This window comes from Sciurus vulgaris (assembly GCF_902686455.1).
Source record: "Sciurus vulgaris genome assembly, chromosome: 11".
Taxonomy (NCBI): Eukaryota; Metazoa; Chordata; class Mammalia; order Rodentia; family Sciuridae; genus Sciurus; species Sciurus vulgaris.
In genome coordinates this window covers 44,775,888-44,790,600 of record NC_136472.1, presented here as the reverse complement: position 1 = coordinate 44,790,600, position 14,713 = coordinate 44,775,888, and the positions used below count along the sequence as shown (strand labels likewise).

General features: G+C 34.9%; 1 protein-coding gene across 1 annotated transcript; it reads right to left on the bottom strand.

Annotated features, from left to right (window-relative positions):
- Nucleotides 1–835: 835 nt before the first annotated feature.
- LIN7C (lin-7 homolog C, crumbs cell polarity complex component) lies at nucleotides 836–11,014 on the bottom strand. Its single transcript, XM_079105396.1, has 5 exons — nucleotides 10,948–11,014; nucleotides 7,687–7,805; nucleotides 7,351–7,422; nucleotides 5,271–5,480; nucleotides 836–4,551 (listed from the first exon to the last, which is right to left on the bottom strand). Exons 1-5 carry the CDS (start codon nucleotides 10,982–10,984, stop codon nucleotides 4,396–4,398), a joined length of 594 nt encoding a protein of 197 aa, XP_078961522.1. The 5' UTR covers nucleotides 10,985–11,014; the 3' UTR covers nucleotides 836–4,395.
- Nucleotides 11,015–14,713: the final 3,699 nt, after the last annotated feature.

Genomic DNA, 14,713 nt, shown 5'->3' with positions numbered 1-14,713 from the left:
AGCTCAGTGGTAGGGCACTTGCTTAGCATATACATGAGGCAATGAGTCCAATCCCACATGCTGAAAAAAAAAAAATTCACGATGGTAAATTATGCCTTATATCACATGACACCAGCAATTCACTCTCTCTAGCTAGGTCATCTTCTTACAAACTGCTTTTCTAACAAATCCCTTACTTGCACTTATCTTCCAATGATTTTCATTCTAAATGTGGTCCGAACACTCCATTCCTCAAAACCGCACTAGCACTAATGTTAGAATTCCATGAGCTTCTTTGGACAGAAGTGTATAATTTTTTTATGAATCTTATTCTTCCTAAAATTTTTAAGCATAATTTAAAGGTTATATTTTCTAGGCTTCAAAATAAGAACATGGTTACTGGAGTATGATTATTTCCTTTTTGCCGATAAGGTCCTAAAACTATTTCACATTGGGGGAATATAAAAGCAAAGAAATAGAGCATACTATGCCAGACACCTTTCTAAGGGTTTTACAGATAATTGCATAATACTTATAATAGATGACAGATGAGGGAACTAAGGAATGGAGAAATCAGTAACTTATCTAACATTCACAGTAATGTTGGAACTGGTATTCAAATCACAGAACTTAGTGCCCACAGTCCATGCTGTCTATCACACACCACACTGCCTCTCTTGCAGTAATAGAAATTGTCCTTTGGTTACATTTTATGAAATACAAAGCAAAATACAGAAACTTAGAGTTTCATTTAGGCAATCACCATTAATTATATTTTTACCTTATGCAAAATTATTTTGTAACACTTTTCAGAAATACATCTATTTCTAATTGTATCAATTTTTTTCAAGTTCAATGAACAAGGACATAACATACAAATTTATTTTAAATAAGTTAAGAATCAGAATTAAATTGATAAATGAAGTCATCTGTTGAAAAAGCGTTATTTGACATCCATTTTGGAGAAATATTATCTCAAACTAAAAAAGTAGAAGCATATCATTTGCCAGTATTTTTAAAAATCATGTCCAGATACAAATTAGTTTTAAAGGTCCTGAAAAGCAATGAGAAAGCAAGTAATTTGTTTTTATCCATTATGTAACTATTACTAAAACAATCTTTAAAGAAACATTAGTGAACTCTGGACAATAAAAACTATAAAACCAGACTGCTGGCAGAGTAAACAACAAACTGTAAGTTAGAAAATTCTTAAACATACATTTATTCAGGAAATACAATTACTAGAGGCCTTGATATTTCAATGATCATTCCACATTATAAAATATTCACAACATGTATTCTTTTAAGTCTATACCAAGTCATGCTGATATTCTTTCCAGATAAGCCATACTATTTCTTCTACTAAATGCTATAATATCCATTTTAATTTTAATTGTAAACAAAGTACTTGAGCCAAAGTACTTAAGTACTTGAGCATGAAAATAAGAATATTAAAAAAACCTAAAAATTTTAGGAGGAAAAATGACAAAGGGAACCCCCCCGCCCCCCAACGCATCTGAATCATCAAACTTTTAAAGACAGAGGCCACTATAATCTAGCATTACAGTAAAGGATAAAGCGACCTTATTAAGACAGCATGTAATTATCAATGTTTCTCATCTGTAATTTTTAAGCATGCTTTTCCAAAGAATAAACACTATTTTTGTATTTTTGAAAGGCAAAGGGAGCAGAAAGATGAAACATTAAAGTTTACATTTAAACTACTAGATTTTTTTAAAAAGAAAAAAAGGCAGACTATTACTACTTTCCAATTAAGAAACGACAAGTACCTTTTATTCCTAAAGAAATTACTAGAAATATAATCAATCATTAAGTAGCTACAAATTGGAGTATTCTATTCTGATACTTTCAAACAGAACTAGTGGTTCTTAACCCTGGACGTCCATTAGAACCACCTGGTATGTTTTTTTTAAAAATGAGCGATCCTGATTTAATTGTTATGGGAGGGTATCCACGTATCAATATTTTTTGAGCTCTGAAGGGCATTCTAATACGCAGCTAAGACTGAGAAACACTGAGTCAACTCATTTAGAAGTAATAAGAATGTTAAAGGAAAAATGCAAGGGGGTGGTTAACATTTGTAATTTACAAATCAAGCACCAATTATACTTACTATGTGCCTAGCTTTATTAACAAACCATCCATTTATACGATGAAAATTCCCTTAATTTCCTCATCATACTAGATCACCTTTGTACATCTTTGCTACTGAATGAAGCATTCTATGGTCAAGATTTAAAATTCTGAGAGATACTATGAAAACTGCAATAATGAAAACAAACTACTGCTACTCATGCTCAACAGTACCAAGCAAAACTACTGTATTTGGCTCCTTAAGCTATCTTTATTTTAAGAATTATAAATAGGTGCCAACCCACACAAAGAACAGATTGTGGATTACTGCAAAAGAAAAAAAAATACCCCAGCTTATTTAATTTTACTGAGTTTCAACACCAAAAAAGACTTAACTTGGCTGAAAGTTCTGAAACAGCTGAGACACTGAACCAGGAAGCTATAATTTATAAGGAAATGCTGATATATCCTAAAAGCTACTGTAGCTGTAGCTATATTAAAATAAGATTTCTTCAGGGTTTATTTACCCTGTAATGCAAGAATACAAGCATAACAATAATATTACTGTTTTTATATGCACCAATACTTCTCTTTAATATATAAAGCTCTACAACAAATACCTCTAATAATTTTACAATTAAATTAAGTCCATAATTCTATACTACTTTGGTCCCAACATTTTAAAAACACATCAATTAATTTTGAAAATATACAATTTAACAACATGATCCTATCAATAACAAGCATGTTTTGTAGTGGACTAAACACACATTCAACCATGCAATCCAGTGTTCAATACCTAAATGATAAATAATAATGCTGATTGACTTATATTCTGAAAAAAAATCACTGAAAACTGGAATAGTCTTTTAAGACTCACAGTGCTCACAAACATGCAGAAAAAGGTATACAAATTTCTATTCTTCCTTGAAGGAATATTACAATGCCCACTTTTTTTTATACAGGATGGATAATTATGCCAAATTTTTTTCTTTATAGCATGTCATTCACAATTTTTAAAAAAGTACAAATGTTCCTATGAGTTGTGACTGAAAATGAACTCTTAAATTTCAGCTTTTATGCAGACCTCAGTCACAGTCATATACTAATAGCTGCCATTTAGTAAAATAGTGACATCCAGTGGACAAATGACATAAAGTAACTTTCAAAATTCCCACTATATTTGAATAGTAAACAAAGATTGCATCTCTAAATCCAACCATTTTAATATGAATGAGTTCCTACTCATTTTGACAATCTACAGATTCTTATCAAATCACCTCACAGTTTTTATGGATCTTAACCATATCCTCTTTTTCTTATTTAACATTGATTCTTTAAACTGACCTAGTAAGATGTATAACTCAAGACTAGTGAAGTTAAAGGTATTACTTTTTCTTGTTTGTTTCTGCTATTTCCCACCACAAACTAACTGGCTCATCTCTAGGCATGGAAAGACCAAACCATGAGCAATGTATTTAAATAAAAATGAATAGCCTTAAAAAATTTGTAAGATGAAATCTGAACCTGTTTTGCATTTATACTTTTTGATATACTGTTGAATACAAATAGAAAGGAATATAATCATTAATGCTAATAGTCAAATCACATCCTCTTGCCTCACTGCTCAAATATTATGAAATACATATTTTAGCAATGATTGTTTCAGTGTTTAAAAACTCACTTTTATAAATCAGTATAAATGAATACCCATTATACATGTTCAAATAAAAGTAAAAAACTTCCAATATGCTGTTATTATTTATCATTGATTATATATATTATGTGTATATTCAAAGTACAAAATGCAGCAATGATGTTAACAATGATGGTGTAATGAACTGTTGTATGTGAGACTGCCATGTTTAATTTCTTGGAAATCTGTAAAGGAATTTCAGAGGTTAAAAAAAATATAGTAAGCAAAAAAAAAGAGTTGGAGAACTGTTAATTTTAAATAAGTAGCCAAATGAAGAAAACATTCTTCCTAAAAAAAGATCAAGAATGTAAAAGTACATTTTAATATTAAAAAAGCATTTTTAAAAATCTAGAACAACTTTATGACAAAATCTGCATTTGAAAAAGGTCTGTAAAAACAGCAGGACAGAATTGCCCTCAACACCTTTTACTTTTTCTTGTCAGAAAAAAGTGTATGCATCTCTAGAACCATAAATGATGTTAAAATAGGCATTTATAAAATGGCAAGGAGGATTTCACGGGAAGTTTGCATGTTTTTTTACAATCATTGGCATTGTGGCCATCAGTAGGTCACAAGTAAAACTTCTCTAGCTAAAAAGCAAAATGAAATATAAAGTTTTAAATGTGTTAGGTCTGTTGCCTGCGTTTTGCAGATCTCATTTTTTCAAAGCGTGACTCCATTTCTTCTAAGACTTTGGGTGTATACCGTACTACTAATTTAACTTTTCCTTGGGCAGCTTTCAGCAGTTCTACAGCTTTTTCGTGATGTTCTCCTTCAACGCTCTAGAAAAAAATGTACACACATAATTAATATTTAGGTTTTGAAATTAACTACGAATGTAAAAAGGTTTAAAATTAAGTAAAAAGAGACTTCATATTGCACCATTTCAGACAAGATTGGGCACATTCAGGGTGATATGGCCATAGAGATATTGCATCCTTTCGATACTAATCTTCCTTATCCTTTTAATCTGTGTGAAATCTGGTGCAATACCACATTCTGTTTACAGTCTAGCAACTGTTTTTTAAGTTCCAAATAATTAGCATTTCGATATACGTGCCTTATTATCACACTATGTCAGAAGTAAACCAAGAAATCACCATTCCATAAAAGTAAAATGAGGGTAGATTTCTCATCTTGTTTACTGCTTTAACTACTGAAGAGTTTAATTAGGTCATAAAAATCACACTAAGCACTGCTAATTTACACTAAAGAGATGCAAACCACATTTAGAGTACTTTAAAAAGATCACTGGGCTGGGGACAGAGCTTGGTGGTAGAGCACTTGACTAGTATGCACAAAGGCTTGGGTTCAATCCCCAGAACAGCATTTAAAAAGAAGCAAACAAAAAACAACCACTGTCCTAAATAGTACTGCCTAGGATTCCCTTAGGGGATTCCTAAACTAATCCCCTGCCCTGGCATCTCCCTTTTTACAACCCAAATGCACCCCCAAGTGGTCACAATACATTACTGCAAATAGGAATAAAATTCATCCTTACCACTCCATTAACAGAAAGGAGCTGATCTCCTCGTTTGAGGCCCCCATGCCTATCAGCTATTCCACCTGGAATTATTCGAGATATGTAGATTGGAGAGTTTTGTTCTTTGCCTCCCATAATATTGAACCCAAGACCCTCTTCTGTTTTGGGTAGCTCAACAACTCGAGGATGAGAATGTCCTTCACTGGCAGCAAATGCAGCGACAGTAGCCTGAAAGAAAATTCCACATATTTAAAAATAGGACCTTTGTTTACTTCAGTTCTTTCATCTCTTTAAAAACTATCTTTTTTGTTTTGTTTTTTGGCAGTGCTGGGGAATGAACCCAGGGACTCATGCACATTAACAAGCATGTACATTCTACCACTGACCTATATTCCCGGCCTACTGAACTACTTTTGAGGCAGGTACACAGACACATACACATACATACAAATTTAATCAGTTTTATAGTTATAAATAGTAGCTGGCTTCATCCTGACAAACATACATACATGAAATTCTATTTTAGTTCATAATCCCCCCCTTTTTCCTCCCTTCTCCCTCCCCTTCCCCAATATACTTGATTCTTTCGCTGGTCTATTCATTTATATTTGACTGGTTCTTTTTACTTTACATAAAGGTGAAATCCCCTCTGGTATATTTATATATGGACATAACATGATTTTTAAAGAATTCATTCTGCATTGTGAGTCACATTTTTGATATCTGAGTATTCACAAATTCACTGATTATTCTGAGAAGTTAAGCAGAAGGTGTTTAAGAAATGATAACTGAGAAGAATATATATTCCATGACTACGTATGAAACAAAATTTTTTAGCATACTCCCATCCAATGACCAGAACTTTCGTATAGTTCCATGTGTGCAGAGCTTGGCAAGCAGGCTTGCTGGGTCCACAAACATTTTGTGTATTAAAGATGAATATTCTACCCTAGTACACCAACAGTCTGGAGTTTCAGGGCCATATAGCCTGGCATTTTTGCAAAATACACGCTACCTATAACACCCACACAGAGTTGTCCTTATATGTAGTCATTTTGGCTGCTATACTCTTTGTGCCATGTACAAAATAAATAATACATCAAAAATTGTCTCTATATTAAGAAAAACAGGGGCATTTACAGCCAATATGAGTATTTTTTTGTTGTTTTTGTTAACTATCTAGTTACAAGTAAAAAAACCCATAGAAGATTTAATACAGCCATATCCTCTTTAAATTCTAACAAAATTGAATTTTCCTGTTTTATTATGTTTTTAAAGTAATTAAGTAATATGGTACCATTATTCATGATGGATCAGAGTACATGAACACAATTAGAAGGGGGAAGAAGAAAATCAAGACTTGTTTGAAGCTCCAAAAATGCTCTCATTTCTTACTTAGGCTCTCATTTCTTACAAAGGCTCACAAACTCACAAACTCAGTAAATTGTGAAGGTTATACAACTCAACAATGAAAACTAAATTTCTCTTTTTCACTCTGATAAACCATACCCACAAGTTTAGGTATTTGTATCTGTCCTTCTGGGAATCAGGAACGCAATAAAAAATTATCTGCAATGACTACTTCTATTATGCCATCTACTACTCATATTAACATATCTAACCACAAAATATATAATTAATGCGTGAATTATTTGAGGAAAAGTATGGTTCAAAAAAGAACACAAACTCCATCTTCAGTCCTGCAGAGGTAGTCTACTACTGACATTATACCATATTTGAAGAGCTAGGGTAAAGGACTACTTGTGTGGTAGTTTCAGACAAATAATCTAATTTGACACTTCCTTACCAATGAGAAATTCATGTTCAATTATAAAACTGGTGCTATTTTACATGTATATATGATGTTTATAACACAATTATGTACTGCATATGTATATTATTATTGTATGTGAGAGCATTTTCAATGCCTTATCTAAACTATATAAAGTAATAAAGTCTTAGTACTTGAGAAGCTTAGTACAATTTGAAAGATTATACGTTAGCTTCTAAAACAAGCTTATTATGAATCTAATAATTGTATATTTTAAACCTCTAATTTATGAAGAATTCTTACTTTTGGTAAATGAAAAAAATTTACCTTTGCAGTTGCATTAGCTCTCACTTCAGGACTGCTACTAATATCCACAGTCTCATAGACATGTTCATATACCTGTAAAACATAAAAGTTGTCATAATATTTTAAATCTTGGACCATATCAAGTTTGAGTTCTCTGGGAAGTTAAATGTGTTAAAACTTCACACAAAGTTATATGTCCTTGTAAAATATTTTTCTATTAGAAATTCCAAAAATTAAAGGACAGGCTCAAATGTTTTTCTAATGCTTATTTTCTTAAGATATTCTAAATCTAAATTTCAGAGTATTATCTTAACTATTAACTAAACTTTTCAGTACATTTTAATCATATTTACTCACCTCTCTTACAGCATTGCAGAACTCACTCTGAAGGACTCTTTGTAAAGCCTGAAGTTTCTGTGGTGGTACCTCTCCACTCCTTTGTAGTTTTTCCAACAATTCAATTGCTCTACAAATATCTAGAGTTAAACAAACACATACTGATAGATAACTTTCTCTAAAGATTCTCTAAATACCTATGTAACATTGTAGTAATTAGGATTAATTCCTTAAGGACTAATAGTATGTAGAAGATACAAGGAAAAAAGGCATCAGTATTTTTGTATGTGTGTGTATGTATGAGAGAGGGGAGATCATTCGTGTGCACATACAGAACAACAGTGTAAAATCTGAGCACATTAAATTTTATAGATGTAAAAATTTCTGATGTTGCAGAAGTATAAAGTTAAAAAAAATGACTGAGAGAGGCAAACTGAATATAAACTACTAAATGTCACAGGAAAGGACTGGGGGTCAGATGTGACAGACATTTTAGCACTGCACTGCTTCAGAAAAGCTAGCAGGTACTATTGGGAACTATTTAGTCAAAAAAATTTACTTAATTATCTTATTAGTAACCAAAGTACTAAATGGTTTAAGAGACCATGTTCCAGTGAAATCATTGTTCATTTTCTAAAGACAAACATGATACATACATAAATATGAATTGTTCAATAACAGATGCAGATAGTGACTGGGACACATTTAAATTAACAGTACAGTGAATAAAATTAACTGATTCGTTTTCAACTTAGGATTGTTTATACAGCATTTTAATTCAGACAACTTCAATCAAATACATAGGTTTAAAAAAAAAAACTAGCTTTGTAAATCTGGTCTCCATACTAGTTGTGAGATCTTGCACAAGTTACTTAACCTCTTGTGCCTCAGCATCTTTCACTGCATAATGCAAATAATATACCTTCTTCATAAAAGGCATTTGATAACCAATCCAAAAAATACTTTTAAAAAGGCCTAGCAAACATAATTATTATGTTACTGGCATCAATCTTAAGAAATATTAAGGGGTTGCATACACTTATACAAATCTATTAAGTATGTTAGGCAACTGTCACAGAAAAGTGTGAGGATGTGTTTTATGAATTAAGAAACTTTACAAGATGCAGTCATGTTACAAGAATTATTGAAAATGTCTGACTTTTTCTTCCAGTTTTTATACCTCAGTGAATTAAGTTTTGATGATTTAGAAGCCACTTCCTTTTTTTTCCCCCCTACTACTAGGAATTGAACATAGAGTCTTAAATATGCTAGGCAAGCACTCTACCAATAAACTACATCCTCAAGCCTTTTTTGTTATATTCTGAGAAGGGTCTCACTAAGTTGCCAAAGGTGGCTTTGAACTTGGGATCCTTCTGCCTCAGCCTCTATAGTAGCTGAGATTACAGGCATATACCACTTTGCTCAGCTGGCACTCAGGATCTTGATCACATACACTGATATTGTACTGTAGGATTATTGGGCGTATTTGTTAACAGAGTCCTGAAATAATCTAACTTTCCTATGCTGCTAAATAGAACCACTTATAATTCATCCCTACTAAGGTGCTGAGGATTCTACTGAAGAATTAAAAAAGAACAAAAAAAGAACAAACAAAAAAAAAAGGAAAGAAAAAAGCAAAGACAACTACCGAAACTAACTGCCAGAGGATGAAGTTCCACATTGTGTACTGCATTTAAAAATACAATTCTGCCAACATGTTAGAATCCTACAATTAGCTTTCAAAGAAAAACACTCCTGTTAACACCAACGAATTTGTTCCTATGTGCAAAGCATATCACCACTGTGCTCAGGAGGAAGATGACACCTTCATCTTAAGCCTATCTTAGTAAGTCTACTCAGAGTGGTTATTCCTGTCATAAAATTATGCTTCAATTGATGACCTGGTGGGTTGTAGAGAAACCACCTCATTTATAAAAAAAAAAGGCTTCCAAATCAGGAACACCATAAGGAACAAACTAAGAATCATATGTGCACATTTGTTTGTGGGAAGGGATGAGAAAAAGGCTTTTCTAAATACAATAATTCTAAAAAAGGATTTTCTTCCTAGAGAATATTGAGACTATAAGTGCAAATGTTAATATGTGCAAAATAACTTCAATCTCCATTTTGTGCTGTTTATCAACAGTGCTAAAATGTTTTTGGGGTATTTCTTGACTAATATAATTTTTAAGCCAGGCAAGTGATACACACCTGTAGTCCAACTACTTGGGAGGCTGAGGCAGGAGGATCTCTATTTCAAGGCCAGCCTGAGCTGAGATCTTATCTCAAAATAGAAAACAAAAGGGCTGGGGATGTAGCTCACTGGTAAAGCACATCTGGGTTCAAACCCCAGAAATGCAACGAAATAGAACAAAAACCAAAATAATAATTTTGATGCTTGTGTATCAAAAGCATGTTTGAATTGTATGAAATAAAGGATTTAGGAAACAGAGGAGCACTGAAAATCTTAGTATCTGTATCTTCACTGACTTCCTGGTCTCTAACAACACAGCAAAATAGGTTTTATCTTCCTGAACAGTCTGCTTTAAGAAGCAATCAACCAATCACAGTTTGCAACTGTAGGGCTGTTTAAAAAAAAAAAAGAAAAGAAAAGAAAAGAAAGAAATACTATTGCACCTGCCAAGTGTTTTACAATCTACCACAACTTCACCTAAGTTACATAACCAGCTTTCCAAGATCATGTCAGTAGGATTGCTTTTTAAAGCACCCTCTTCGTGCCTGGGTAGGGTACCAAAGCTGGGAAATAACCTCATTCCGAATGCAAGGATGGTTGTGGTGAGAGTAACGAAGAAGTCTGTGTTGAAATAAGGCCGGGGGAGTTCTTGTGGAAGTGTGCCGCGTGTCCGGGTATTGATATGTGGGTGAAGGCGAGCCCACTGTTTGTCCAAGTGTAAGTACAATGAGTGTAGACCGTCAGAACTGGGTGTGTGACCTACGTTGTTCGGGTTTACATCTCCCTGAACGCCGCCTCTGCTGTGCCCACCCAGAGGGCGGGTGTGCAGCGTATGTCTGCAAACGTGAGATTGTAATTAACTGTGCTATGCCCCGGGACAGTGCGCGTGAACACAGAAAGGGGTCTGGCTAAAAGTCAAAAAGATCGTAAGCGCCCTCCCCCGTGCGGATGACAGCGACGTCTCCGGTCGGCACGCGAGGGGCAGGCAGGTTCCGGGTCTGAACATGGGTAGCCTCTCCTGCTCTCCGGTGACACCGCACTTTCTCACCCGCTCCACCCGCCTCGGTCCGGGAATCGGCCGCACTCACCCCTCTCCAGGCGTACGGGTTCCCCCAGCGCCGCCATCTTCTCCCTTAGCAATACCGAACGATAGGAAGTGACGACAGAGGAGCCGCGGTGGGCGGGGCGGAGCCTAGCGGGAGCCGGAAGGGCGAGGATTGGTCGGTATCGCGAGAGCAGGAAGGGCGAATGCTTACTCCGCGAACTACTGTATGGGTGAGGGTTTCCTTGGATGGGTTTGGGAAGGTTACCGAGTCACAAGGATTTCGAGTTCCCCGGCATTTTAGATTGAAAAGAGCCTTTTTCCTCACCCCCTGCTCCCTGCCCTGGCTTCACTCCTTTCCCACCGCTTGGAGTTGTTTGTAGATGAGTCACTGCATGGATTCTAGTTCCACGAGCCTGGATCACTTACCCTCTTAGCCTCAGTTTCCCCATCTGTGGGACGAGAGGTCCTATCTCCAAGGTCTTTGAAATTCCTGAATGCAAAAATTAGGTGACAGTTAAGCGGGTAAATAACCTTGTAAATTCTTTGTTTCGTGGCAGCCTTACTTTAATTTTAAAAATCCAAGGCTTGAATCTTACCCTCAAATCTGAGTAAAGGCGGAAAGTACAAAGAAAATGGGGGGTCACTGGGGGAGGGAGGGAAGAAAGTGCTTTGGTGTGCCACAAAGTAACAATGTTAAGAAACAGATACAGAATCTTATGTAAATGTAAAAGAAATATCACGAAGCAAATAATACTATTTAGGGCCACTTGAAATTTTCATGAGCCAAGAAAAATTGTTAATTTGCCCCATATTTGGATTTGACTAACATATCCAAGCCCTTAGTTTGTGCTGATGTTGTGTTGGATGCTTTCACATTTAGGTTTTAAAAACTTCACAACAGGGGTGTTTTAATAACCTGGTTGCTTCTGGCCTGCCCTTTCCATTCAACTTCAACACTTTCTTCTAATCCATCATGAATGTCACCACCAGAAACTTTGGTTTCTCTACTCTGTATTTCTTAAGTCTTCTGTACTCTGACCCCAACTCACCCATCTATCCTCATTTCTAAGGCTAACTACCACTCCAGTCAAGATGGTATATTCAAATGTTTATCCCTGCTTCTACTCCCTCTTTATGTTGTTGCATGAAATGTCCATTTTCATCTCCTACTCTCCAGGCTTCCTACACATTCAGCTGAACTCATTTTCCAGGTTCCTACTCAAAACATGTCACCTCTGCTAAACTTTCCCTTTCTCTATATGGCTTCAACTCCTCAGTACTCTTAGGATTCTAACACCTTACAATAACACCCATGTTTTTATTTCTTATTCATTGTTGTCATTTCTTCTGCCACAAATACTTAAGAAGTATTTATTAAATGCCTAATGTCTTTCATGTGCTTTGTTAGAAATACTGTGTGGAACAAGAAAAATGCAGACATTGCCCTTATTTTCAAATATTTTTCCTTCCTAATCTTTCTGCTCTCCTTTGGTGGAGTCAGGTACATGTATATTCAACCACATGACATTGTCGTAAAAGTTCACTTTTGCTATGTTCATTTTCTATTTTTGAGTTCTGTTTCCTTGTGGATAATTCCCATGTCTTCATGTTCACTAATTTGTTTTTTCAATATCAGATATTCCCATAATCCCACGTGCTTCACTTTTCATCTTAGACATTGAAACTAGAGACATGTCTGTCTAGTAGTTTGATGTGTATGTGTGTGTGTTACATCATCCATGTCTTTACTTAACATGCTAAATCTTTCCTATAGCTTCTTAAGCATACATAATAAAATTATAATGATAACATTGGTGTCCTTGTCTGCTAATTCTATCATCTATACTGTTTCTAACATTGTTTCTATTGATTGAGTTTTCTCTGTATTATGGCTTATAATTTCTTGCTTCTTGCATACCTGAAATTTTTTTAATAGGATGCCAGGCATTATAAAATTTGCTTACTTGAAAACAATTTTGTCCTTTTGAGACTTGATTTTAATCTTTGCTAGATGGAACAAATTCAGCCTTTAGTGGAGGGCTAATTGAACCCCATTTCTAAGGCAATATCCTTCTAAGTTTTTTACCCCATGCTCCATGTAAATAATGTGAATTTTTGACTCTGTTAGGAACAGGAGCTATTTTCATGAATTGGGATTATAGATTGTTTACTCCTTTTGAATACTCTTTTCATGTCTTTGATAATTACTTAACACATAACCATCATGAAATTTCATAATACCAAGGATAAGTAGAAGATCCTGAAAGTTTCCAGAGATAATAAAAAGTCACATTCTAAGTATGTGACTTAGATGGGAATCCAGTTAGCATGTATTTGTCATTAGCAGCACTGGAAACTAGGACACAGCTATTACATTTTTAGGAAAAATAATTCCCAACCTTTAATTCTATATTCAACTATATTAGCTTTCTAGAACTGCTGTAACGAAGTATAACAAATTGGTTGACTTAAAACAAGAGATATTTATTGTCTCAAATTTCTGGTAGTAAGAAGTCAAAAATCAAGGCACCATACTCTGAATTTGTAGGAGAATCCTTTCTCATCTCTTCCTAGCTTTATAGTAGATTCCTGGTAACCTTTAATGATCCCTGACTTGGAGCTACATTACTCCAATATTTGCTTTCCCTGTCCCTTGACATTCCTCTGGGACATCTTATAAGAATGCCAGTTATATTGGACTAGGGTATGACCTACTCCTGTATGACTTAATTATATCAGTTACATCAATGGCCCCATTTCCAAATATGTTCACAATTTGTGATACAGGAGTTGCTTTCAACATACCTTTTTTTGAGGGGGAGAGACGCAAATCAACCCATATAACCAAATTATCATTGAAGAATGAAAAGTATAATAAAAATGTTCTAGGGCTATAGGTATAGCTTAGTGGTAAAGCACTTGTCTAGTATGCACAAGGACCTGGGTTTGATCCCCAGAACCACCAAATTTATCTATCTATCTAATCTATCTACCTATATATCTATGACATAAGTTCTAGAAAAAAATTTGTTTTCCATTTATACCTTCTCAAGAGCCACTAGAAAATGTGTTTCATCGATATTAGGAAGTTTTCTGAGAGTTAGATTGTATTCAAGGAAACAGAATCCAGCATAGACAAGATTAAGATGATTTCAAAGTGATTGGTTTATTAGAGTTCTTCAGGGAAATAGAAACAGAATGTATACCCATACAAAAGGACTTGTTATAAGAAATTGGTATAGGTGATTATGTAGGCTGAGAATTCTCACAATCTACTGTCTGCAAGCTGGAAACCCAGGAAAAAATGGTAGTAGATTTCCAGTTCAAACTAAAACACCTGAGGCCCAGGGAAGCCTATGGTTTGTCATAGAGCAAGTCTAAAGGCCTGAGAACCCAGAGCATCAAAGTCCAAGGCAGAAGAAGAATGTACCACCTTAAGCAGAAAGAGCAAGTTTCTACTTTTTCTTCCCTTTTGTTCTATTCAAACTCTTGATGGATGGATTGGATGAGTCCACCCACAATAATGAGGTTGATCTTCTTTACTCAGTTTACCAGTTCAAATGCTCAACTAGAAGCCAACACACAGAGAAATAATGTTTTACCAGCTTTCTGAGCATCCCTTAGCTCAGCCAAGTTGGCACATTAAGTTAATACTCATAATTATGAAGGAAAGCCCAAGGTAACAGCCATGCAGCTTGCCTACAGAGCAACTCATCCACACTAGAGCAGGGAAGAGGATTAGTGGAGATACTCACCAAGAAAAAAACGAAATTTGTCATTTACTAATGGAATGACAATATTTATAACAC

Coding starts and splice junctions, on each gene's coding strand:
- LIN7C (XM_079105396.1), bottom strand. CDS start 10,984: ATGGCGGCGCTGGGGGAACCCGTACGCCTGGAGAGGG. Junction 7,806..10,947: donor ACCCGTACGCCTGGAGAGGG/GTGAGTGCGGCC, acceptor GTTTAACTCTAG/ATATTTGTAGAGCAATTGAA. Junction 5,481..7,350: donor GAGCTAATGCAACTGCAAAG/GTAAATTTTTTT, acceptor ATTTTCTTTCAG/GCTACTGTCGCTGCATTTGC.